At 33.4% G+C, this 25415-nt stretch overlaps 2 protein-coding genes across 2 annotated transcripts in view; one reads left to right on the top strand and one right to left on the bottom strand.

The window, feature by feature from the left end:
- Positions 1 to 748: 748 nt before the first annotated feature.
- LOC129229741 (uncharacterized) lies at positions 749 to 15129 on the bottom strand. The gene is made up of 3 exons (XM_054864109.1): positions 14292 to 15129; positions 8614 to 8931; positions 749 to 2649 (listed from the first exon to the last, which is right to left on the bottom strand). The coding sequence occupies exons 1-3, from the start codon at positions 15001 to 15003 to the stop codon at positions 875 to 877; spliced, it is 2805 nt and encodes a 934-aa protein (XP_054720084.1). The 5' UTR covers positions 15004 to 15129; the 3' UTR covers positions 749 to 874.
- Positions 15130 to 15815: 686 nt separating this feature from the next.
- The window catches only part of LOC129230002 (ubiquitin carboxyl-terminal hydrolase CYLD-like), a 143967-nt gene continuing 134367 nt past the window's right edge, over positions 15816 to 25415 (top strand). Inside the window, exon 1 of the mRNA XM_054864389.1 lies at positions 15816 to 15924. The gene's annotated coding sequence lies outside the window, so the exon portion shown is untranslated. The remainder of the gene's footprint in view (positions 15925 to 25415) is intronic.

Here is a 25415-nt window from a genome sequence, read left to right on the forward strand (position 1 = left end):
TTTCAGCTCAAAATAAAGCCTTTCAATTTAAAGGGCCCTTTCTAGTTAACTCAATTAAAGCACTTTCAAGGACCTGTGGAAACCCTGAAAATGTATCTCTTGTTTGTTGCAAGTTTACCGTGTACACTTTAATGTAGATCGAAAAGGTAAAAAATGAAGGTTAAATTAATTACAGTCAACTGTTCAACATGGTGAAAATCTGGAGAGAAATAAGTTTTTGCACAGTAATTTATTTATAAACTCTAAACAAAAATATGTTTTAGCACAAATTTAATAAAAAAAAGTAATTTTTGTATCTGAAGCATATATACAGTGAAAGCATGTAACACAAAACTGAGTGGAACAAGATATTTTTTATGTTAAAAGAATTTTGTGTTGAAAGATGTGCATTAAATTGCACAGCTTAATATACAGAATATTATTTTGTTTCAAGTAAATTGTTTTTTCATGTTAAATGTATTTCACTGTATATCGAGGTTATTTTTCATAAGTTCCTAATTTCAAGGGCACAGCATGGAAATTTATTCTTGAGATGAACTAATTTTCTACGGATGTGTCCTTTGAATAAAAAGTAAACAATGGGCCACTAAAGGGGAAATTTCATTTGTGTATCTCATACATATGTATCAAAATTATTAAGTTTCCATAAGTTAGAATTCATGGTCTCAGTGTGAAATTTTATTAAACTAATTTTTCAAAAATTTTACTCTTAAAAGAAAAGTAGGAGACTAAAAAGAAGTGTTTCAATATTTAATTCACAAAATACATACATCTCTTGAAAAAACAAATTTGGAAAAACATTTAAAAGAGTTTTTCAAAGGTCATTACTGTAACAAAACATTTATAATACAGAGCACTTAGATTTTCTGACAAATTATGATTTTTTGTTTTCACCTTGAGGTGCTGGTGCAATAACCTGCATTTTTCTCGCAGAAGAGATTTGCCCGTTGTAAGCAATAGGGTTCAAGCCATTATAACTTATATATGGATTGAGTATTATCATTGGTTGAGCAACTGCCACTGGTTGTGAAGCAGTATCACTTGATGCTGTTGCGACTCCAAATAGTGAAGCATTCGGATCTGAACTAGCCGGTGAAGGTTGAGCATCGGCTGTCATTGGAACTTCTATTTCTTTTCCATCACAAATGTCAATACAGTCGCAAAGTCTCCTTTTGATATCGAGTAAAGATTTTGTATTCACATCAAACTTATTCATTCGAACCTTTTTATACAACTCGTGTGTTTTTTGAAGCACACATTCAAGAAGTTCCCCAGAATCAAATGGCTCATTTTCGTTAAACGTATCTGCACAGACGTCATTGTCATCCTCAATCTCGTCCTGTTGAGGAAGATGATCTGTTACAAAATTCCAAACCACAGCGTGAATATGTTCACACAAATCTGCACCAAATAGGTTCGCATTACAAGTGCAGCTGTAAGTATGGACACAGATGTCACAATCAACACACTTCAAACGACATTCCTCCGGACAGAACTCGTAGTCCAATGTAACATAAAAATATTCATCTTCTGTGTCAGTCAGTACCAGCCAATGGTTCTTTGTCAATAACGTAACATATTCTGGGGGGATTTCCAGCCCTTTTTTATGATATTCATTTATACCTAACTGGATGTTTTCAAAACTATCTTCGTCTACCATTTTTGACAATCGAAACAGGATTTTCTCTCTAACCAGTTTCATCAAAACAAAAATAAACTTTTCCATTGGCTTCTGTCTACCTCGTTCAACACAAAATCTTATTGTTTCATGCATCATCGCTAAATTCGTCGCAGCAACATAACCAATATCTTTACGATAGCAATAAGCCCACATCTCGGCATGATTACCAAATCTCTGTTGGATTACATCCACAGAAGATTTCGATTCCAGACCTTTTCTGAGATTATCCATAAAATCCTCATACAAACACGAAAACATGATTTCATTCTGACATTCTACAAGCGTTTTTATAGTTCTATGCGCACGGGCTTTCCTGGTAGGATTTTCTCTAAGTACTTTCAGATGACAGCGCAATCTGTTTTGAACATGCCATGAGTTCCACAACCACTTCGAGTCGGAATCCATTATTGTATTCCAAGTTTCATGATAAAACCGCTCGTTATCAGAAATAAAATACTGGGCAGACACAGGTCCGACATGATCCTTTAGGGTTCCGAAAAACGTTGGAACCACATGTTTTGGAGTTTTTGTACTGATACAAAAAGCAACAGGAATTGCAAACTCTGTTTCATCGATAATAAGCAATGCTAGCACGTAATAGCGGCCTCCTTTTAGACGAGAATGAGTATCAAGGCACACAACTTGATTAGAGGAATTGCAAAGAAAATATTTCTGAAATTCGGACATTATGATTAGTATTAATTCATTCTTGTTCTCCTCATCAGCTGCATATTCATCCTTCTGATACAACAAGACTGGTGGTTGTTCCATGCTTGCACAATAATTCACCCAACGCTCAATGTTGTCTGATCCCTTATCATCAAAGTCTTTGAACTCCTCACTTCTATATGCACGAGTAATACATCGCATGTCTTTTTTCCGCACTAAATCAAGTTGAAAGTGATCTACCGGTTGCTTTTGTATGTCTTGTTTTATATTGTCAAGCGTAAATCCTCTTGATGAAGTCTCTATTAAATAAAAGAAACAAACTTAAAGCAACTGTAAGTGAAAAGAACAACTTTAAAACATAAAATCAACAAGCTTATTACATTTTAAACAGAAAGCAATTTTTCAGGATGTGCAGGAAAAAATAGCAGTGCCATCTTTGACGACATTAAGGAAAGGGATGAGGTTCGAATCTCACTCCTGAAAACTCTTTGGAATTGAAGTTTCAAAAAAGGCAATCTTTGATGATGTTAGGAGGAGGAGTTTGGAGATTTTCCCAAAATTGAAGTTTAAAGATGCGATTGTAGACACATCAGGAAATGTTAGGAAAAAGAATGGGTTCAAAGACTTTCTTCCGGCAATTTTTCAAAACCGAGGTTCCAAAAAACAATTTAATACGACTTTTGACCTCTGAAATTATAATGGAATTGAAGTCCTAAAATGAAATTTTAGAATACCTCTTTCAACTGAAAAGGAAAGGCACCTCCTTGGACAAATCTCTATGTTTTAGTTGCTTTTGATAAAAATGATGTGCCCCTCCCTGGATGTGTAAATCAGATACAGGGTTGGCAAGTTTTTGCAGGAGTAGGAAAAAACCACGGTTTTTACCGCCCAGCAAAAATAGGTTTTTGCCAAAGTGGCAAAAATAGATTTTGTGTTAACAACTTACGGACAGTTTTTTCCTTTTATATAAAAGTAAAAGCATGAAAAGATTTTGATAAAAGGCTTTGCCATTTTCTGTAGAGTGAGCTAGTATCACTAAAAAGTAGAGTGAATATAGAATGCACATATTGATCAGCTTTTTTTTTCTTCTTTTTAAATTCTTCTCTTGGCTATCCATTTTCCCAGTAAGTGAGAAAAAATGCAGTATTTCTTTAGTGAGGAAAAGTTAATATTTTTCTATATTCAAGTAAATATTCTGTTATTAATTAAATAACTTAAAAATCTTAGTGGGATAAAAAAAAGTGATTAATTAAATATATATATATATAATTAGAATTCAATTTTTTTTATTAATTTACTAAGCTTGAGTAAACATTCTTTGTTTTAGCATTGAAAGAATTGGCTCATTCTGAAAAAATTGTTTTAGCAAACATTTAAAATCTTAAGTTTTGCAATCCCAACATTTGTTTTTTATTTATTTTTCACCTTATAAATTAGAAGCAACATGGAGAGACATAACTAAAATATAAAAGTGCATTATTTATATTATATTGTCACTATTTCTTGATTAACACTATAATGCCACTTTATTTGCAATTAGGTTTTTGCCGTTTTTTCCATTTTTGCGGGTTTTTTCCATTTTTGCCATGGTTTTTTCCACTGGCTCGGCAAAAAACCCAACCCTGATTCAGATACGTAGGGAAAAATAAGTCAAAAAATCTACAGCTTCCTTCTTGAAAAACCATCTAGATCTGTCCTTGTTTTAGCAATCATGTAAAGTGTTAAATGTATATTTGTCCACTAAAGAAATTCACACCAGTGATTGTAACAGTTCAAATTAAGGTCTTAAAATAATATTCCTGTGTTATAATTTGTAACGATAGGCAGAATAGCTCTCTTATTACTCTGTTTCTACAACATCAGAATATTCTGCTCCAGCGTGAAATCACAGATCTCGCCATTAAAAATTTTCAAAAAAAGAAGATTTTGAGCTGTATGGATAGAGATTATGACTTAACATACATTATACAGTCAAGACATTCATGATGTGTAACTGTTTATATAGAAAAAAAAATGTTTTTTGTATTCAGATTTGTCAACCTTACAAAGCGGAAAAGCAAGAGACAAAATAAAAAAGTGGGAGAAATTTTTGTAAGGTCAGTTGGGGTAAGTGCCGTCTTGTGGCAAGTGCGGCTTAGGTTAATAATCAGACACCGGGAATATCTGCAAGGCTGCTGCCATCTGGGTAGCTTGGTAAACGTTATTACTTTGCACTGCGTGCGTTTGATCGCACTACTTGAATGGTAACTCTATTCCCTCCCTCGTTTCCTAACTTTTCTCATTCCCATTACAGTGCCATGTTGTTATGGTTCGAGAAATCATTGTTTCTTCTGTTGTTGTTCTCACTTTTTCGTGCTTCCAAAACCTAAGTACAACTATTTCATGTCTACTTTTCATATTTTTAAAACTGAGATTCATTATTTTTTACTTTAAAATCGATTAATTTTAGAGCTGCACTTGCCCCAGAAAATTATACGACTGGGAAAGTGCGGCCCGAAAAAAAAGGGCAAGTGCAGCCTCGCATTTTTTGGGGCTGCACTTTCCCATTAATCTGGCAATGTTCTTTTATGACAGATATAATTTGCTTGCAACAATTTAATGAAGCAATGTAATTAATTTTTAAACCCTGCATCATTGTCTACTTAACAATAAGTGTCACTAGTCTATATTGCTCCAATTTTTTTTTATTTATATTTTTAGTAAAAATGGTGCGGAATTACAAAACAATAACGTCAAAAGCTGGCTCCTGCCCCGTCAGGAGGAACTTTCTGCTGCTTTAGAAGCGATACGTTCAAGTACCCTAACCAGTAAAGGTGCGAGCTGGCATTTCAAAATATCGCGGGCAACATTACAGGATCACCTGAAAGGTCGGCGTGGAGTGAAGTCCAAAACGATGGGCCGGCCACCTGCAATATCTGTTGCAATAGAACACATGATTGCCAACAATCTGAGGCATTGAAGTTAGCGAGATCCAAGACGACAACATTGTATCAATCCTTCCAAATCCATCTTTAGATCGTAGAGGAATTTTGATATTCCAAGAAACGTTTTCAGAATATAATATAAATTAAATTGTTAATTAGTATACTAAGTGTACTTATACATGTTCAAGTTCGCCAAAGACATGTTACCTTTTGTCTGTTGTATAGTTATCTTATGTATTATTAAGTTAATATTTTATAAGTTTGTTAATATTCAAGTTTTAAAGATTATTTCTTGATATGCAAGTTTTGTTTTTGTTTTTTTTAAGCTTATTAGCATAATAAAAGTTATCTTTGATGTTCCTTATTTAATTTAAAATAAAAACTTCATAATTTTGTTTAATAATCCATTGTTTCTTGAACATTCTTCATTTTACATCGACAGGTTTCGTTAGGAAAAATGTAATTACTTCCCAATGAGTAGGTGAAAATAAAAATAATAAAATCGTTTATAATTAGGAAAAAATACTCTATTGATTGCACTTGTCCCTTATTTTCTCAAATGGTTTTTAAAAAAAATTCAGATAGGTGATGCTCTTTCCCCACTTTTATTGAGAAAGTGCGGCCCTAGAGCACAATAGTTAAAAAAAAATTTTTTCATTTTTTTTACCTGCAATGATTTTAACAGGCTCATGTCTTGGGAAACCAGGGCTGTGGAGTCGGAGTCGGAGTCGAAGAGTCGGAGTCGGATAGATTTTGGGGTAAAGGAGTCGGAGTCGGAGTTGTTCAAAAACATGCCGACTCCGACTCCGAGCTTCTTTTGTTCTATCCTTTTCACTGATTCTCCTTGCATTTTTTAAAAACTGATTACCAATTGGTTCGATTACATGTATAAAAAGATAATAATGAGAAAATAACAGCCATTATGGCAATCAGCTAGCTTGAGTGCTTGCCGAACTTTCTGTAGCCGTCCCCTAGTTTGCTTGCTTTTGAACTTAACTAATAGCAACTGTCAGCAAACGATTTTGTTGCCTAACATTTTCAAGTAATCACTTTCAAATAAAAATAGAAATATAGTGTTTTGTTCGATCTCGGTTATAAAATAGTAAAAGAAATGTAAAAAAATTAGTAAGTCGAGGCCCGTAGCTAAGGTTGAAACGTTTAAGGGTGATCGGCAAATTCAAAAAAGTTATGGCGCGAAAGCACGAATCCAAAAGATCCGATGAAATAATCAAATGTTTTTTTTTTCTTTATTAAGACTATTTCTATAAGCTTGGTTCTCACTAAAAAATATGGAACAAAATTAGTGTAAATGATTTCTTGATTACAACACTCAATAATTGCAGTTAATCTTAAAATCTTCATATTAAGGTTAATTTTAAAGCAGCCAATAAAATTTAAATTAAAAATTTAGCGAAGAAGAAATATAGGTATAGCAAAAGCTATTCGTACAAATTTATATAACCCCGCATTTTGTGTAAAATTAGCTCCTGACGTATATGTGCCCTATTTTCGCTGAAATTTTATTGATGAAATATAATTTAAAATATATTCGCGAAAATTTTCAGAATTAAAATACTTCTATTTTTTTTTATAAACTCTGAAATTAACTTTTGGTGTCATCTACCAGATGGGTGTCACCCGGAGCAACCACCCCCTCTCAAGAAGTGGATTTAGAAAAAAAGCATTTTTTCTCTCAAGTTACAGCTTTCAAAAATTGAAAGCACACGATTTGATCAATATCAATTTGTTAAACATTAAACGGGGGCAAATTACAGATAATCCTTTTCAAATTTTTTAAAAGGGATTTTTAAGTTATCTCACTTTTTAACTCGTAACTATTGGAAAATTTGATTTTTAAATTGAATTTCTAACGTTGTATGCGTCTTGGGTTTACAATAAAAAACAAAATGCGAAATTTTCATAAAAAGGAATTAATATTTAAATCTCTGTTTAGAGGTTTCAACCCTTCCCCTGAAGGTAGAGAGGGAGTTGAAAAAATACAATTAAAAAAAATAATAAAAGAAATCCGGAGTCGGAGTTGGAGTCGGGCATTTCAAAATCCAGGAGTCGGAGTCGGGGTCGGAGTCGGCCATTTTCCTTCCGACTCCGCAGCCCTGTGGGAAACACACTAAAACAGGTAACATGTGAAATAAAAATTAAAAAATTTGTATCAAGTCTTGTAATGTCTAGGCCTTAATAAAGTCGAACTGTACAATTTAAGGGCTGCACTTCCCCCAACTCACCTTACCTTAGAATTAGATGAATGCCAGAACAAAATTGATAACTTTCATGTTTAAAAACAAATTGTAGAAAAAGTAATAAACAAGATATAATAATTCATATTTTTGGGTGAACATTTTTTAAAGAAGCAATTTAAAATATTTTCTGCTGTAACAAATACCTGATTCCTTTGCTTTAAGTCATTAAGTTATCTAAATTTTCCCTATTAAGTCAAAAAAAACCCTCTGATTCTACCCTTGACAGTCAAAGTTAAACAACTTTTAAAATTTCTTGAAAAAGAAAAAAAGAGTTGGCATGCCTGTGTATTCCTTTTTTTTTTTATTACAAAGAGCTGTATGAACTAGATATCAGAACACAAGTTTAATAAAATTTGTAAGTAGTATATATGGCATAGGTTAGCTGAGGAGGTCATTTTTACTAGAGATTATAGTCTATTTCATGAACCATATCACATTCTTCCAATTTTCGAGCCCCCCCTGAGCTTTGAAAAAGTATAAAAAACATTATAAAGAGCTAATGATAATAACAAAGAGATTCTAGAAAACAAATGAGCTTAAAATTGATGCTTTATGCCTCAAGTTGCAATCTCAAAACTAAGATAAAATGCAATGGAAAAACACAATAACTAATATTATTAAAAATATCAGCTTAAAACGGCAATAAATGAAATGATTTTGCTTAAAAATTTAAAATGTGAGAAAAAAATGTATCTGTTCATTATCCTTTTGAATTTTTATTTTTAATGAATTATATTAGCAGTCACAAGGTCATTTTTCTCATAATATGGCTCAAAAAGGCAGTTTACATTGCAATTAGTTGTTTGGATTTCGATCACCCAAGCAACGTAGAATGCAATCATCATAAAATTAAAACAATGTGTTGAGGCAGAACTTTTTTACATTAAGAGGCACAGAAAAGTTATATGTTCAATGGTTCAAGCAATATGAACAAGGTGATAAGGTTATAGAAAACATTTTCACAGCTAAAATTTTTCATCACAGAACTTTATGCTTCCATTTATTTATTTCTCTTATAACTTTCATGGCGATAGTAAATAATGAAAAATATAAATTAAAATAATGTTTTACTTATACTGACCATCTATTATCTTCTGATCCTCTTCTGTTACAATAACAACAGGAATATTTCCATGGCCATAATGATGAGGGCAAAATGTGACTTTCACTCCAGTAGGACCATCCACACATTTCATAGTAGCAGTACATGCAAAACCAGTTTTACACGAGCCAGAAAATCTTGCCAAACGCTTTCTTTCTTTTGGTTTTGGAACAAACTTTCCAGAACGATGGCAGGTATAAAAGTGTGTCAAACCATCCTGGGTCTTTCTTGAACCATGTCTTCTAGTAAAATTAGTCAAAGTATCTCTCTCCATCTGACATTTCCACTTTGAAAAAGCTACAATTACAAAAATATTAAAGGATTAATCAAAGAAGTTTAACAAAGATATTAGAAGCAATCTTTACTAATAATAAAGCTGAAAGTCTCTCTGTCCGGAGGATGTCTGGATCTCTGAGACGCGCATAGTACCTAGACCGTGCGTCCGATTTTCATGAAATTTGGCACAAAGTTAGTTTGTAGCATGGAGGTGTACACCTCGAAGCGATTTTTTGAAAATTCGATGTGGTTCTTTTTCTATTCCAATTTCAAGAACATAAATATCATAAGAGAGACGAGTCAATTGCGAAACTATCATAACGTGGAACCGTAACATGGGCACAAGCCAATTGGCGAGAAAATTCACCATACATTATTTGTAAATATACAGGCGAACCAAAAGACCTTTTAATATTTCTATTACGGGCAAAGCCGTGCGGGTACCACTAGTATAAAATAAAAAGGGAATGTGTTAAACTTTTTCAAATGGACTTTTGTAAATGAAACAATACTTTATTTTTATGAAAAGACAAGTGGTTGAAATTGTTAAAAATGAGCAGTTGTTGGGCATGCTTGCAACCAAATACAGTGGAATCTCGATAACTCGAATATATTCCTTTATCTCAAAGTCTTCATTGGGTCCTAAACTCTTGAAACTGTTGTGGAAACTTCCCATAGCTCGAACTACCAATAACTCAAACGTTTTAGCCGGTTGCTTGGGGCTTCATATTATCGAGAGTCAACTGTATTTCACTTTGATAATTAGATTAAGAAAAGATTCCACAGAACCTTTTCTTTCCTACTCATGGCCACTAGCGCAACTCTGTGGGACTTGATTTTCCCCCCCCCCTAACTACAGCAAATGACAAACTTGTCTTTGAAATAAATTGAGAAGTTTCATATACTGTTGGTATGTCACGTTGAAAAAAGTTAATAGAGTCATTCCATAGTGACCAACTCAGGCCCGGACTGGTCAGGTCAGCAAGTCGGTGATTGCCCCCAAGCTGGGAAGGGTCCCCAAACAAAGCGTATTTTTTGTTTTAAAGCTGTAAGCTTAGCTTTTCATATCTCTGTGAATATTAGTCATACTAATTTCAACATTTTTCTGTTGGAATTATTTTTTAATGGAGGACCTGGGGCCTGTATAAATAATTAAATTTTGTATTTTTTGACTCAATTTTATTTTTGGTTCAAACTTTCAACATCTTAACTCTGCATCTGATTTTGAACATTTTTGCAATTGGAAGTATCAGGGTTTGCCGATATATATCATAAATATATATCTGATATTTATTTTGAAAATCATGATATTTTGATATTTTTGACAATTATTTTTTCAACTATGGTATTTTCAATATGAAAAGTACACTAATCATAATAATATTGTTCATTTATTATTAAACATAACCAAAAAGTTATTACTATATTTTTATGACGCATTGATAGGTAGGTCTATTAATATAACAAAGTAATATAACATTCCTTTTCTACTCGTATTTTATATTCATAAAATTATTAGTAATGTAACTTTTAATTCATGTTAAAAGTGCCTAATATTTTGTACAATATAATATTTTCAGGGATCTGGCCAGAGGATATTTGGGTCCGTTAACGGACCCTTCACAAAAATCCGATCAACCAAAACGGACCTTTCACAAAATCCTGATCAAACAAAACTGACCCTTCACAAAATCCTGATCAAACAAAACGGACCCTTCACAAAATTCTGATAAACAAGATCGGATCTTTCACAAATTGTTTATTGAAAGAGCAAATCTGAAAGCAAAATAACGCATATTTCTGTGTATAAACAGATAACTTTTGGAACCTTTTTGTAAGTCAAATTAGAGGGATCAGCTTATACAAAATCGGCTAATTTTGAAAAAAAATAAAAAAAAATCGTTGCTCTTGCGATGCTCCTGCAAGGGATAAATAATTGCTACTGCCTAATAAATATAATGGTTGTTTGTTTTATCACATCTAATTAGCAGCGATGTTGTTGTAAACTTTTCTGAAAAGGCATTGGCAAGCACTTTTCTCTCCGCTCATGATTTAATAAACAATAATAATATATATCTGCGAAATGAACTTAGAACTGCAAAGGGATAGGGGAAAGGGAGGATATGGGTGGGGAAAAAATATGATTGCTTCAGATAGGGTTACCAACTTCAAAATTATCACCACTTAGCGTCTGGCGTTGAACCTTTATAATGACTTGATTAGAAAATATTCTCATCATTTTACCACTTGTCAATATTTGCGTTTTTACGGTGCGGTGCGATGTTTAATTGTTATTTTGGGAGAAAATTATATGGGTTTTGATTTTTCGATGCTAACAAGGATGATTAACTTTAAATAAACTCTTTTAATTACCGGTTTTTTTTTCTTTAGATGTCTACATTTTGAAAAATGCAATCTTTTAACATCCAATATGAGAATCATATTTTGTTCTTTTTTCAAGCTAGCTTCGCTTTATTAGGATGCAAATAAATGAAAAGTCTCTTTATTTCTGTTAGAACTCTCTTTTCAAGTTTTTAAAGCAAAATTCCATTTTCTGTTATGAGTCAAAAATTAAAATGCTGAATTGATGGTTTATTTTATTTTATTTTATTTATTTATTTTTATTTTTTATTTATTTTTTTTTTTTTTTGCGTCAACTGTGTCCACAAATATTAATGAAATGTTTATCATAGGACTCTAAAATACAATTTTAAAATAATTTTATCAAAAATATTTCTTTTACAAGCCGTTTTTATACTTTTGGTGCCTTCACTTTGAGAATTGCAATCTCTTTGCATCCGCTATGGGAATCCGATTTTTCGAATTTTTGATGATTATTACGCTTTGTTAAGAGGTAAACAATTAAAATATCTTTTTATTTTTGTTAAAATCAAGGAATTTATAAGTTTTAAACGAAATTCTGTGATTTTTAAGAGTGTCTTGGGTCAAAAAGTTAAACACTGAACCCTATTCTGAATTTCATTTTATTTATTTTTTGTTACAATTATTTCAAATACTACACAGAAATATTTCTAGTATAATTTAACATAATGTAGAATGGTAGATAAATATTGATACTTGAGAGAGCGATGCCCCCCCCCCCCCCGCCAAATATCAGAGAAACACCTCAGAATGATTTTCTCAACATAGAAGAGAAAAACACTCAACTTTAAGTTTAATTGATGCAGTTTATGCCATCTCTAAATTCTAAAATTTCGTTTTAACAATTTTTTTTTTTTTTTTTTGCGAATTTATTTGATTTTTCACAAAATTAATTCATTTTTCACAAAATTATTTGATTTTTCACAAAAAACGGACCCTGTGAAAAATCCTGGACAGACCCCTGATTTTGTATAGTATAAATATTAAACATTGCTCACAAAAAAAAAAAAGAAAAGAAAATGTCTTATGACTGTGCACTGAGTATATCATTTATTTCTGATTCATGTAACTACAAAAGTATCTAACAGAAGAAAAATGGCTAAAACAGCTAATGTTCATTAAAATTGATAGAAATGTAAAACGAAAAATAAGATATAAATAAAGAAAGAAACCTTAATTTTAAGTCTACATATAGTAATTATAATATAACAAAATAAAGAGTGATTTGAGGATGCTTTTACTATTTTGAAGAATTTGGTTTGTGCTAATTGAAAATATTGGATATATATCAAAATATCCGATACATATAAAAATATCGGATATTTTTGAAAACATCATGATATTTTCGAACCCTGGGAAGTATACATGTAGGACTAATGGTTGCGAAAATAAAGGTCTTGCAGGTTAAAATGGAACACCCTGTAGATTGGAAAAAGGGGAATTAGATGATGCAATGTCCGGTGAGTATGGTGGATGAAGAATCAAACCACAGCTCATTAATTTCTTAAAGGTTCCCCTTGAGCAATGTGCACTTTTTACATTCATTGAATCAGTGGCGTAGCTAGACCCGACTTTCGGGGGGGGGGGGGGGGTTACTTCTTTTATATATATATATATATATATGTATAATCGCTTGGAATTTTTTCCTTTTCTTCTTTTTTTTTTTTCTTTCTCTTCTCTCTTCTTTTTCTCTTTTTTTTTGAGACTAACTTTTCGGGGGGGGGGGGGGGGTTTTGTCCCCAAACCCCCCCCCCCCTTAGCTACGCCCCTGCATTGAATTACCATGTTTTCGAATTACTTCTTTGCTGCTGATAATAGCTAAACATTCTTGCCACTAATTGCCTTCTTCCGATCCCGAAAACACTTTCGATGAAGCAAAAATTTGGCTTCTATCCAAAATGCCAGTTTTTAAATATTTTGCTCTTGACCATCAACAGATTTTTATCGATATAGGATTAAAAGTTTAGATAATAAATGGCAAAAGGCTGTTGATAATCATTCCTGTCATCCTTACCTTGTTAATTTTTCACAAAAAAAATGTTAATGAATAAAACTGGAAAGTTTCTAATCTTCTGGAAAACAGTTGTCATACTGAAGCAAGGGGGAAGAATCTTTTTATGGCCACTCTGACAACCTTATAAAATTTGTAGCAACATGGGCGTGCACTGGAAGGGAGAAAGGACACCTGTTGACCCAGGGCTGAAGGGGCCCCGAGATTTTTTAAATAAGTGGTGAAATATATGTAGGAATGCAAGGTAAGTCATTTGTGACTTGCCCCAAAATTTCTTTGCACGCGCCTGAACATGGGTAAATAAGCAAAAAGTTTTTTTTTACCCTGCTTATACATTTAGGATTCTTACAAAAGTATGTTTAAAGCTGATAAAATAGTTGTACCAGCACTGAAGGAATAAGGTTACTTAAGGACAAATTAAATTCCTGGCAGACAGGATGTCCTTTTATTTAATTTTTCTTTTTGTAATTACATTGTAGTTAAACTAACTCTGATAGCAAAAACCCTTATAGAATAAACACTACTTAAACCACACCTTGTGCAAACTGTACTGTATTATAAATAGGTTACATAGTAATAGTAGTAGTACTATTGTACCACAGAGAGATGCTATCAGGGATTCCAATTTTCAGAATGAAATTCCTTATTTTTCCGGAATGACAACTTTAAAATGAGCAATCATGACTCCAAAACTACAGTTTTGTGACACTAGCTCCACATTTGGAATCAACAAACAAAATTTGCTGCATTCAGAAATTTTTTAGTGCTCTTTTATTGAGGCACCGGTAGATGCTATTCTAAACTGTGGTTGAAACATACTCGCCTTTTTTCCTCCAAAAACAAACAAAATGTAATTTATAAGAAATTATCTCTTGAATTATATTAAACAGTTAATTAAAGACAGATTTCAAAACATTAGTGGAATTACAATATGTTTGGAAACTCATAGATGAATTAGTACAAAACAAAAACATAAAATGACAATTACCATTAAAATTAGGAAATGTCAGTTCTTCAACAGCCATATTATACTCATGCTTCTCTTGTAGATGCGCCCGCAATTCAGCGACATGCATAAAACCACTATCACATTGCATGCATCTGATATTAGAACTATTTTTATTTAACTCAACGTGATGAACAACTCGCATGTGTCTATGCATATTTCCAGAATTTGACATTTTTTTCCCACAATAAATACACATAGTTTTATCCGATAGAGGGTATCTTTCTAAAGTTTCCAGGTTGAATTGTGCAGTTGTTTCTCTACTATTGTTGGAATTTTCATTATCATTATCCACTACGGTACTCGTGCTTTCCCCATAATTAGACTCATTAGACACGTTTTCGGAGTCATCCATACTCTCAACGTCGTTCAAATTTTGATTTTTTTCTCTTTCAGAACGTTGAATAGCAACTACAGCTTCGACAATCTCTTTAATTACGGATTTTGAGCTATCATTTAGTTCATTTGGAATTGTTTCAGGGGAATCACCATTTTCCGTGCTTTTAACATTCTGACGAGTTCCATCGTCAAGATATTCAACAGAATCAACTGCTTGGACCATGACCTCAAATGCTGTATCTTCAGGTAACATATCAATATCTTCCTGAAACATAACGATACACGTTTCAATTTCTTCTCCATTTTCGGCGGAAACTTCATTTCCCCAAGTTACTGGAACATTGCTCGATTCCATTGTAATGTAAATACAGCTAGGTTTTTACTCAAAAATAAGGCGAAATGTACTTTCATAAAGGTGAGCGCATTTAGTAACTATCACTTCGAAACAATTTTGAAACATTCGTGTACTCGCGGCGAAAATTGTTTACCAACATCATATTGCATTAAAATTGAACTTAAAGGCAGGCAAAACTCATGCCCAATCGCATTCCAACATGGCGTCGTTAAGTATCGACATTATTCCTGTGTGATTGAAACGATTTTCTGTCAACAAATCAAAGTTTATTACAGAATTTTCCGAATTCCCGGATTATAACGAAGATCATTATTTACTAATTAAAACTGAATAGTTTTTTACATATTCAGTAGATAGCGTTGAGGCTACGTCACTTCTTTAACTTTTATCTATTTCATGAGCCATTTGAGTCTATGATAGGAATTTCAACTGTTGTTTTGTTCATGCTGTTGTGGCACCAGATAGTCCTTCCTGACATGGATCTTCCTAATTGGCTGTGGAAGAGAAGAGCAACCGGAGCGTTTGTTGCATTAAAAGAAAGACTCTATTCTATCTTAAAAGACGTCTATGCAATCTTTGTTTCTTTTTTTGCAATTTAATAGATGTTATACTGTTTTTAACGCAGTGTCCAAAAGTAAATATTTTTGTAAACATTTGTGGCAACGTCATTGAACCACATAGGCAAAGCCGACAAATGTGGGAAAAATCACCTCGATCAATCAATCAATCTGCAATGATTGCGGTCAGTTTTCATTATTTTTAATTTTTGACAGAAAATGTTAACATTTCGTTTTGACATACATAGTTTCATGATCTTGGACTTGTCGATTCCTCTTTGAAGGAACGAAGTGAGAAATGAGCTGAACTTAATTATGAGCAGGAACGCCGTTCTTGTGTAAAGAACGTTTCTGAAGTCATAAGGTGTGTATAAATGTGTTGTAAATAATTTAAATTATTTTCCATTTTAATCTTAAAATAGCGTGGAGATCTACGAACTAATGTTGTTTTAATTAGAAGAGATAAAAAAGTTATGATCTTTTTTATTTCTGCAAAAAATATATAAAAGGTAAACGTTTTTGTTGTATTTGTGAAATGTAGATAATTTTGTTGTGTAAATGTTTGACATTCCTGAAGCTTTTAAGTTTTATTTTAAGACAAGTATTATGCTCCAAGCAGTCTTTCCTGATATTGATTCTTCAAAGGAATATAATCTGTAGATAATTTGTTTTTAAGTTCTACATTTATGATTCTGCTACTACCATATAGTTTTATAATTAACTTCAAAAAGTCGCGTAATTAATACATGAAATCCGCTTTAAAACTATTGTTTTTTTGAATTATTTTCTTAATGTTGAGTTTTTTGTAGTTGGTGAATATTTTAGTATAAACTTTCATATCCAGTGTATGATAATGGATTAAAGGTACTTATCTCCTGAAGTATTACTAATGTGACCAGATTTTTTAGACTAAAAATCGGGACTCATTAGGGATGTACAGATTAATTGGCCACATTTCATGGATTAATATTTGATTTTTTTTAAACTGCAGAACTGTTTTAGAAGAAAGAAAAATATTTCACCTAATTTTGACCAAAACTAACCCTATTCGTTAGATTTCTTGTTTCTACCAATGGAATGGAATAGTTGCACCCGTCATATTATGACTGGTGTGGTAATAAAGACTGGTGTGATAATAAAAAAGCCATTATGAGTTTAGTTAAAATTCAAAATGAGTAGCCAAAATAACAAATCACACAATTCATTAAATAACATTAAAAATCCATCAAATTGTAAAATAATTCATCCATTCCATTATTTATCTTCAACTTCGCCAAGAGATCACGTTACAATAATCCAGCCAGAAATGTGGCATTAAAAGTTTTATTAAAATACAAAACATTGCATCAGAACTACATCAAAAAACTTTATATTTTCAATCTTCCCCAGTAATGCATAACCCAACCCAAACACATCATAAATGTTTATTAATAACTGCATTAAAAATGTAAAACAACTCTCAAACTAAATTAAACATCTAGGGGAGAAGGGGGCTATTGTGGACAAGGGGTTAGTGTGGACATCTGGAATTATTCTTTTATTTGTTTTTCAAAATGTCTCTGTTAATTTATGCATAATGACAACACCAACATGCACTTCCATGTGTAGTTTCATGACAACACACTTGATACTTCAGTAGCAAATTACAAAAGAAGGTTTTCATATTGGAAAAGTAAATTTTGGATTTTCTTTTAATTAATAGATTACCCTTTTTTAATTTATTATTCCAAGTAAAAGGAGATAATATATCATAAATGAATGTATTAAATATATATTTTGATATTCAGTTTTTCTGTGCATAGTTTTAATTAATTATTAAAAGGCTTAATAGAAAACATTGCCCCATGGGGTTAGAGTGGACACACAGTGATGGGGCTACTGTGGACGTATGGTAATGGTACGTCTGTGGACTCATACACACACTAATCCCTTGCAGCTTTGAGTTTGTTTGTTTTTGTACATTTTAAAGGCCTTTTTCTTACTAAATGAGTTTGCTTATTGAAAGGTGATAAATCAATTTACCAAGGAATTCTGCCATTTTCACATTATTAAAAACTTTTTTTATAATTCGAATTACCAATGACATAAGCCTTAATGACTTTGTGTTGGTCAAGTTTATGTGAAAAAAAGCCTTTTACACTATGTTGGACGAGTGGAGACCGTATACAAATCAACTGATTTCATTATGCATTCTTTCTGGGGAAAAGGGTGAACAAAATAGTTCTTTGAAGCACAAAAAATTATTATTATTTTTTTTAAAAGAAAATATGTGTCCCAAATATCGTGAAATGAAACTGTGGGGAAACTACCATCGCCAAATGTTGCTAGTAGCACACTGTAAACAAATTCCGAAATGTTACTGATCATTTCCGTGGAACTTTGCGGGATTTCACGGGTTTTCACTTATTTCCTCATAAAATCAATTGTCTTTGGAAAACCATTTTCTGAATTGCTTCAAGTTCCACAAATGTAGACTCCTCAATGGTGTGAAACATATTTTTAGCTACCAGTTTAAAGATTAACTGAATGTTTATTAAGCGTACCGCCTGAAGCTCGAGTATGACTCCTCCAGGTTGACTAAGCTCTCAATGAGCGCTTATCTCTTAATGAGAGATCTTCATATTCTTCGGAAAGAGTTTGAGGGATAGTTTACGAAGGTTACTGATTTTTGGCCGAAAATGTTCCTAGTTTTTGCAAGTGATGTTATTGGCAGAAATTGAGCATATGGAGTTACCCATTCCAGGAATGTCTCTGAATTGTGATTACGGTACATGTTCTACTCTGCATCTCACTTAACATTTAATGTTGATATCTTTAATAATAATGTAAAGTAGAAAAAAAATTATCTTCTGTATTAAAACAGCCTTTTTTCATATAAACAAAAAATGAATAGCTTTCAAACATTTTAATTTGTCTTTTAAATAGTTTCTTTGTTTTTAGACAATTTATAACTACGAATTGATATCTTAATCTTTTATTATTAAATAAAATATGCTTTGTTTTGTTACAGTTAACATTGGCTAAGGAATCTGCTATTTAGGTTAAAACTTATTTATTTAAGTTTTAAATCCCCTGTTTACATTGTTTAACTAGTATTTTATTTTGTCCACACTAGCTCCATGACATGGGACTATTCTGGACAAAAACAACCTTTTTTGAAACATTTTTTATTAAATAATTGTTTGGCCAAATGTTTTAATTTATCAATTAAAATAAGCGCAAAAGTGCAAATTATTGTTTATATATTAGTTTATTCACAAAATGTCTTTTGTCTCTTTCAAAGTGTTCACCCTTAGATGAAGTACACTTGTTAATTCTTTTTTTCCACTGTTAGAAGCTCCATTGGAACTCTTTAGCTTTGACCATGTTCAGAGCCCGTTGCGAAGCAGTTTTAACAGCCTCTACATCATCAAAACGCTTCGATTTCAGAATTTTTTTCATCCTTAGGAACAGAAAAAGATCACAGCTAGGGCTAGGTCTGTTGAATACGGGGTCGAGGAACGACTGGCCATCCCTTACAGGCCAAGTAGCGGTTAATAGTGAAGGCTGTGTGTACGGGAGCGTTATCAATTATCATGGTAAAGGAGCCATTCTTCTGATCGCCCGCGTGAGCTCCAACTCACTCTTGTTTCTCCTAAAGTTTCGTCAATCGTAAAACGACGACTCTCGTTGATTTTTTTTGCGGATTTTTTCAACGTTTTCATCATTTCGAGACGTTGAAGGGTGCTCAGAGCGAGAATGATCTTCAACATTCATGCTACCCCGCGTTTAAAGCGCCCAAACAACTCGAAAACTTGTTCACGGCTCATAGCATCGTTCTTGAAAGCTTGTTGAAGCATTTGGTGAGCTATTCTGTTGCCGACTTTTCAAGCAGGAAGCAAAATTTCAAGCTTACAGTTCGTTCTTTTAAATCTGCCATGATAAGTTCGCAGGCGGAAAGCAACAACGCCTGAGAAAACCAACACTACGATCGGACGTTATAAACTAAACTGACTCCACTTGCACAGCTGATTTGTGAAGGTCTCTACTTAGCTATCTAGCTGGAGAACACTCTACTACATCTAGGATTGGCATCGCACCATTAGTCGGGTTTCTTTTGGGTCTCCCCCTTGTATATAATAAAGTTTAAAACAAACGGCGCAAAAAGCCATTCGAATTTGATAAGTCTTTTATTAACTAATGCCATAACATACTTACTTCGAATGATTATATTTCCGAAAGTAATAGGAGTGACACCGATTTTGTTAGTGCAAATGTGAAACAAACATGTTGGTTATCAAACTTAATTAATTTCAGTTCTCTACAATGCGGGCGAGAGTGGTAGTTAGATTTTAAACATTTGTGTTTTTGTGAAATTTATCAAATAAAAGTTCCAATATCTTCTGGCGCCCTTATAGTGACACCAATTTTATTACATATTTTTGATGTATGCAAGTGTAGCTAGAAACTGATATAAAAACGTTGGTGTCACCATGAAGGCGCTTTGAGAAAATTGGCCTTGAATATATAGTAAATAAATTCATTTTCGGTCATTTTTAAACGGACTTTGTGGGCCTCCCCTTCGCAGGGACACTGATTTAAAAGCTATAATAGTATCTAACAAGACCATATAATTGTATAGAATTTAAAAAATCCATGTCATTATAGGGGTGCTTAAATCAACAAGAACTTTAAAAGTTTGAAAAATGCGCCACACCCCCTAAATTAAAAAATTAATTTCCCAAAAGCGGTAAGTCATACAAAGCTCACATTTTGGATTTACATTACATTCATGATAAGGAACAACATATGCAAAAATAAAGAAAATTTAAAATGTCAACAATCACAACCCTATTTTTAGTGGACACATGGAGAAATCGGGAAATCGGTCTAACTGTGAGAGTTATTTTTAAAAAGCATAAAGCTATAGCCGCTGGGGCTTATAAGTTCTTGGTCAAAAGTTTTTTTGGACCTGAACAGGGGCGTAGCTAGGGGGGGGGTTTGGGGACAAAACCCCCCCCCCCGAAACGTTAGTCTCAAAAAAAAAGAGAAAAAGAAGAGAGAAGAGAAAGGAAAAAAAAGAAAAGAAAAAAATTCCAAGCGATTATATATATATATATATGTATGTAATATTATATATATATATATATATATATATATATATATATATATATATATATATATATATATGTAATATTATATATATATATATAAAAAAGAAGTAACCCCCCCCCCCCCCCGAAAGTCGGATCTAGCTACGCCACTGGACCTGAAGACTTTCTTTTAGATTATCTTTGGGCGGCTTATGTAGATGAGGCTTCGATTTAAAAACGCAGTTTTAGTATAGTTTTGTCAATGTTTGTACAGGGAGGAGGTTTGATAGCTTCTACCCTGGTTCTGGTAATTCCTCGAAGCTGACGTTTGGGCGGTCTTTGGTCATGTAAAAACTGGGGAGGGGGGGGGGCGGCTCTTCCAGAAAAATAAATTCTGAAACTTGTGTTTTTAAAAGACACAAATTTTGACCATCTTTTGCGAACTTGAAGCTTTAAAAACGCTATTTCAGAGGATCTAGAGGTCCTCACCCGTAATTTTCTTCAGAAAGGATGAACTCCTGAGAACTTAATTTTAGACTTCCTTTAGTGACTTCATATGACGATTCGATGGACTACCGCTGGAGTTTTCTAAATTGAAATATGCAAGCTGTCTTTACTGAGGTAGGGTTAAATGCTTTCTTTTCCTAGAAAACATTTCGAAACTATATTCAGTAAATTACTGCCCATTAGCCAGGGCTAAAGCAGAAATTATTTCGAAACTAGTCTTAATAACGTAATTTAGGCTATATTTGAAGTTAGGAGAAGAAGGAGGAGTGTGCTCGGGGGTTCTCCCCCCAGAAATGCTTTGAAACTTTTTTTTTTCGCCTAATGGGGGCTGCGTTTTAGGCTATTTAGCCTTTAGCAGACCTAGAGCGATCCCCCGATACGGCATCCAGCCTTTCATGTGCCACCATTAGGAGCGGATAATTTGGACACCCAATTTCCACCAGATGGAGGCACCTGGGCGCTCTTTGATGCGAAATTTGCTCAAGGATTTTAATTTTGCCGTGGAATTTCTGAGCCAGACGAATAACAAGGGATCTTTTACATGTCGCATAATCAAACGACATGGGCGCTGATGATTTTCTGCCTCTCGAAAATCCACCTAATGGCCACCCCTGATTCAAAACCTGGGTTCACAATCGTAGAAGGTCAGCGCCTAACCATCTCGCAACCAGCCGGTCATGCTTTGAGACTAAAGCATTAAAATTGCAATTCTAAGCTATTTTTGAGTGAATTTTAAGAGATTTGGGTGATCTCTCTGGATTTTCATTTCTTCTTGGATTTAAAACATGGAAAAGCTAAGGCGATCTATAACGACGTTAAAAAAGGGAGAGGTCCCCCCACCACTGACCCCTGTCGCTATTTTTATAAGCACAAACAGATACATAGTGTTACTCTGAGACCATAACATATGTATTTATTATTAAAGGTTGTCTTGTGTACCTTCATAATAAGTAATGGAGTGATGTTTTAAGCGGGATTCCTCAGGGTTCAGTTTCAGGGCCTCTCTTGTTTATTATTTTTATGAATGACATCAATGAGAATATTTCTGGAAGCAGGAATTGTTTTGCAGATGACGTAAAAGTTATGAGGACTATAGAAAATGAACAGGTAAAAAAGCTTCAAGAGGATTTAGATTATATTACTGGGCGGATACGTGGGGTATGGCAGTTAATGTAGGGAAATGTGAAGTGCTATACTTAGGTCATGGAAATAAGCTTACGAGTTATCGTTTAGTGGGTTCAATCATTAGTCAGGCAGAAAATGTTATTGATCTGGGTATCTTAATGAATCAGGACTTCAGTTTTAGTCAACAGTGCAGCATTGCAAGTAGCAAAGCCAACAGTATGCTTGGGTTTACCAATTGATCTATTTCAAACGAATCTAAAAAGGTTCCTCTGCCTTTTTATAGGAGTAGGAGTTTGGTAAGACCCCATGTGGAGTATGCTGTGCAGTTTTGGTCGCCTTATCTGAGGAAATACATTTGTGTATTGGAAAGGGGTTCAAAGAAGGGTAACTAGACTAGTAAAGGGACTTTCAGATTTAGATTATGATACCAGACTAAATAGACTTAGCCTGGAGTAAAGGAGGATCAGAGGGGACATGATTCAGTTGTTTAAATTTATTAAAATGAATGATATTAATGAATTAAATTTTTGCACCGAAAGCAGGACGAGGGGTCACTGACAAACAAAACAAAAAAGTATAAAATCACATTAACAGTAGCTTTCAAATCTTTATATATTAAGAGCTGCGTTGCCTGGCTTTGCCCGATCTACCTTGAGAATAAAAATTGTGTCTAGTGACAACAGGGCAATTCAACAATCAGGCTTAAATAAAAGAAAAAAAAAAAAAAAAAGAAAAACACCATGCAAAATTACCCTTCCAAACAATGACGACAGATATTAAAGTACTTTTAAGAAATTAAAATGCGAAACATGGATTTCAAAAGCGCAACCGTGGAAACACGAAATAAAATAAATTTAAGGGATTAAATGCAAAATAAGGAAAGAAACAATGGATTCAAGAAGCGTATCCGTGGAAACGCGAAAATAAAATGGTTGACAACCTGAATCAAAATGACATTTTTCGAATTTGATTTAAAAACGCTTGTAACTTTTTTTTCCTTTGAAGATAGAAGCTAAGTTTTTCGACCACAGGTCGGCAGAGATCTGGAGTAAAAAATGTCGCTTTTTCCAATGGTGTCAAAAAGAAAACTGTGGGACAATCCTTTACTTTTTATTGAAAGAGTTAATGAAGAAAGCAGTGCCTGAATTTCAGCTAAACCTAGAAAAGTTCGTGCTAAAAACGCGAATTACTCCCGCCGTAATTAAGTTAGAGCATTGAAACAAATTGTTTAGAACGTGGAAAATTCTATCCTCTTCAACGATATATAATACTATTAATATGTGCAAGTGATTTTTCACACTCATACTCGGGAAGTTATGTGAAATTTGGGCCTAAATTTTAATAAAAAGAACTATTTATCTGATTTTTTTCGAATTATAGTCTATGTCACTCAGTAAGAAAGCACCTTTCATATAGTGTAGGAATTTTTCAAATAGGTGCAGTGGTTTCGGAGATTATCTCGAACATATAAACACACAAAAATCCGCCCTTTCTCTTTATAATATTAGTATAGATTTGTAACGCAGAGTTATAGTGTAGTGTTTATTTTAACGGTAATTCGTAATTTTTTCGGAATACATTTAATGATTGAGAAAGACATTTTAAAATTCGCACTCAACAGATTTAGAATTAAAAAAAAAAATGTCAAGCATTTTATTATTTCCTTCTTTAACCATGTCGAATTGAGTCGCTTTTTTTTTCTATATCATGCGTAACTGAGTCAAATTATCTGAAACACGCCAGTTTTCACGCAATTTTTTTTTTTTTTTTTCAGTTCTGGAGTTTTATTGAAGCAGTGAAAGCTTCATATACCGTCAAACGTGTGTTTGCTTTTGATTGAAGTTCATTCACACATAGAAGATGCATTCTCATCTCTACTTCCTGAAAACTTATAAATAGTGCACGATTTTGTTACGCTACAGAAAAGGCCAAACTGCGCGTTTCACAATGGGGATGTTTCCGGAATTTCATAAGTATTTTTTCCTGAAAGAGCATGCTTTAAAAACATAGAATTTGACCATTTTTTAAATAATTTGACGAAGTTTAATATTTTTTAACCATTATTTTAAACGGTGCGACGATTGAATGTCATTTTTTACGCTTCTGCACATGACATCACAAGTGATGAAATGCCATTCACTGATGCCATTAGCGTACAGCGCAAATTATCATAACCTGGCAATGAGATTGACAGCAAAGCGTAAACATTTAGGGCGTCAATGGAGTAGCGCGCCCAAGTACATCACTTGTGACGTCATAAAGACCACGCCTCATTTCCAAAATCGGACATTTAAAGAAATTAAATAAAAAGTATCTGTTGGAAAAATAAAACTCTTTTCTGGCTCCATGTTTTTTGAGCAATCACGATTGCTTATTGTTCTTACTTGACTGTTTTGATGTGCTATCATTTTATTTTCCTGCCAGCACCCTCTGCAGCACCACCGTCGACCTGCCGCTTCACGATGCTGCTCCTCTAGCGAGCAAAGTCTCCAGGTTGCGTCCATATCCGACACTTACACGCACATACACACAAACACATACACACACATACATACGCCTACAAACATACATTCGCCTACACCGGTAGCGTGGTCGCTTGGCGCGTTAGGCGCTGTGCAGTTCAGTCTAGGATTATTGTTTTAAAGCAACGATAAATATAATTCATTGTTTTTGGCGATTTGTTTTGAAAGAAAAGAAACTTTTGATTTGTTTTTATTCAAGTGAAATGTACGACATTTTCTTCTTTTTTTCTGACGATGATTTTTGAATGTTCCACTGGATTTTTTTTTTTTTTCGTTAGACGGATGGATTATGATAGCGTGGTTGCTGTGCGAGTTTGGCGACAAACAATAGAGTTGCGGAAATAGCATTTAAAAGATATTGTTTGATGTTTGGGTCATTCCATACAGATTCAACGGATGAGTTCGCTCGACCATTTTTAATTTTTTTGAAACTCATATCCCAAAAGGATGCATATTAATGATGTTTAAAACCACTTTTATTTTTCTCTAACCTTAACCCTTGATTTTTTAGGGGTCATCAAAAGTGATTTTTGCAGTCAAAAATGAAACTTTTAGACCTTTGCATTTTGGCCAAAATCTATTTGAATTACATTTATGGCAGTTAACTTTACGCTTTGATGTTAAAGTGC

The sequence above is a fragment of the Uloborus diversus genome, chromosome 9 (genome assembly GCF_026930045.1).
Source record: "Uloborus diversus isolate 005 chromosome 9, Udiv.v.3.1, whole genome shotgun sequence".
Taxonomy (NCBI): Eukaryota; Metazoa; Arthropoda; class Arachnida; order Araneae; family Uloboridae; genus Uloborus; species Uloborus diversus.

Excerpts from the sequence above, each read along its gene's own strand:
- LOC129229741 (XM_054864109.1), bottom strand. The coding sequence starts at position 15,003 with ATGGAATCGAGCAATGTTCCAGTAACTTGGGGAAATGAAGTTTCCGCC. Across the intron at positions 8,932-14,291 it reads GACATTTCCTAATTTTAATG|CTTTTTCAAAGTGGAAATGT; the intron begins GTAATTGTCATT and ends TTGTAATTGTAG. Across the intron at positions 2,650-8,613 it reads GGATCAGAAGATAATAGATG|AGACTTCATCAAGAGGATTT; the intron begins GTCAGTATAAGT and ends TTTATTTAATAG.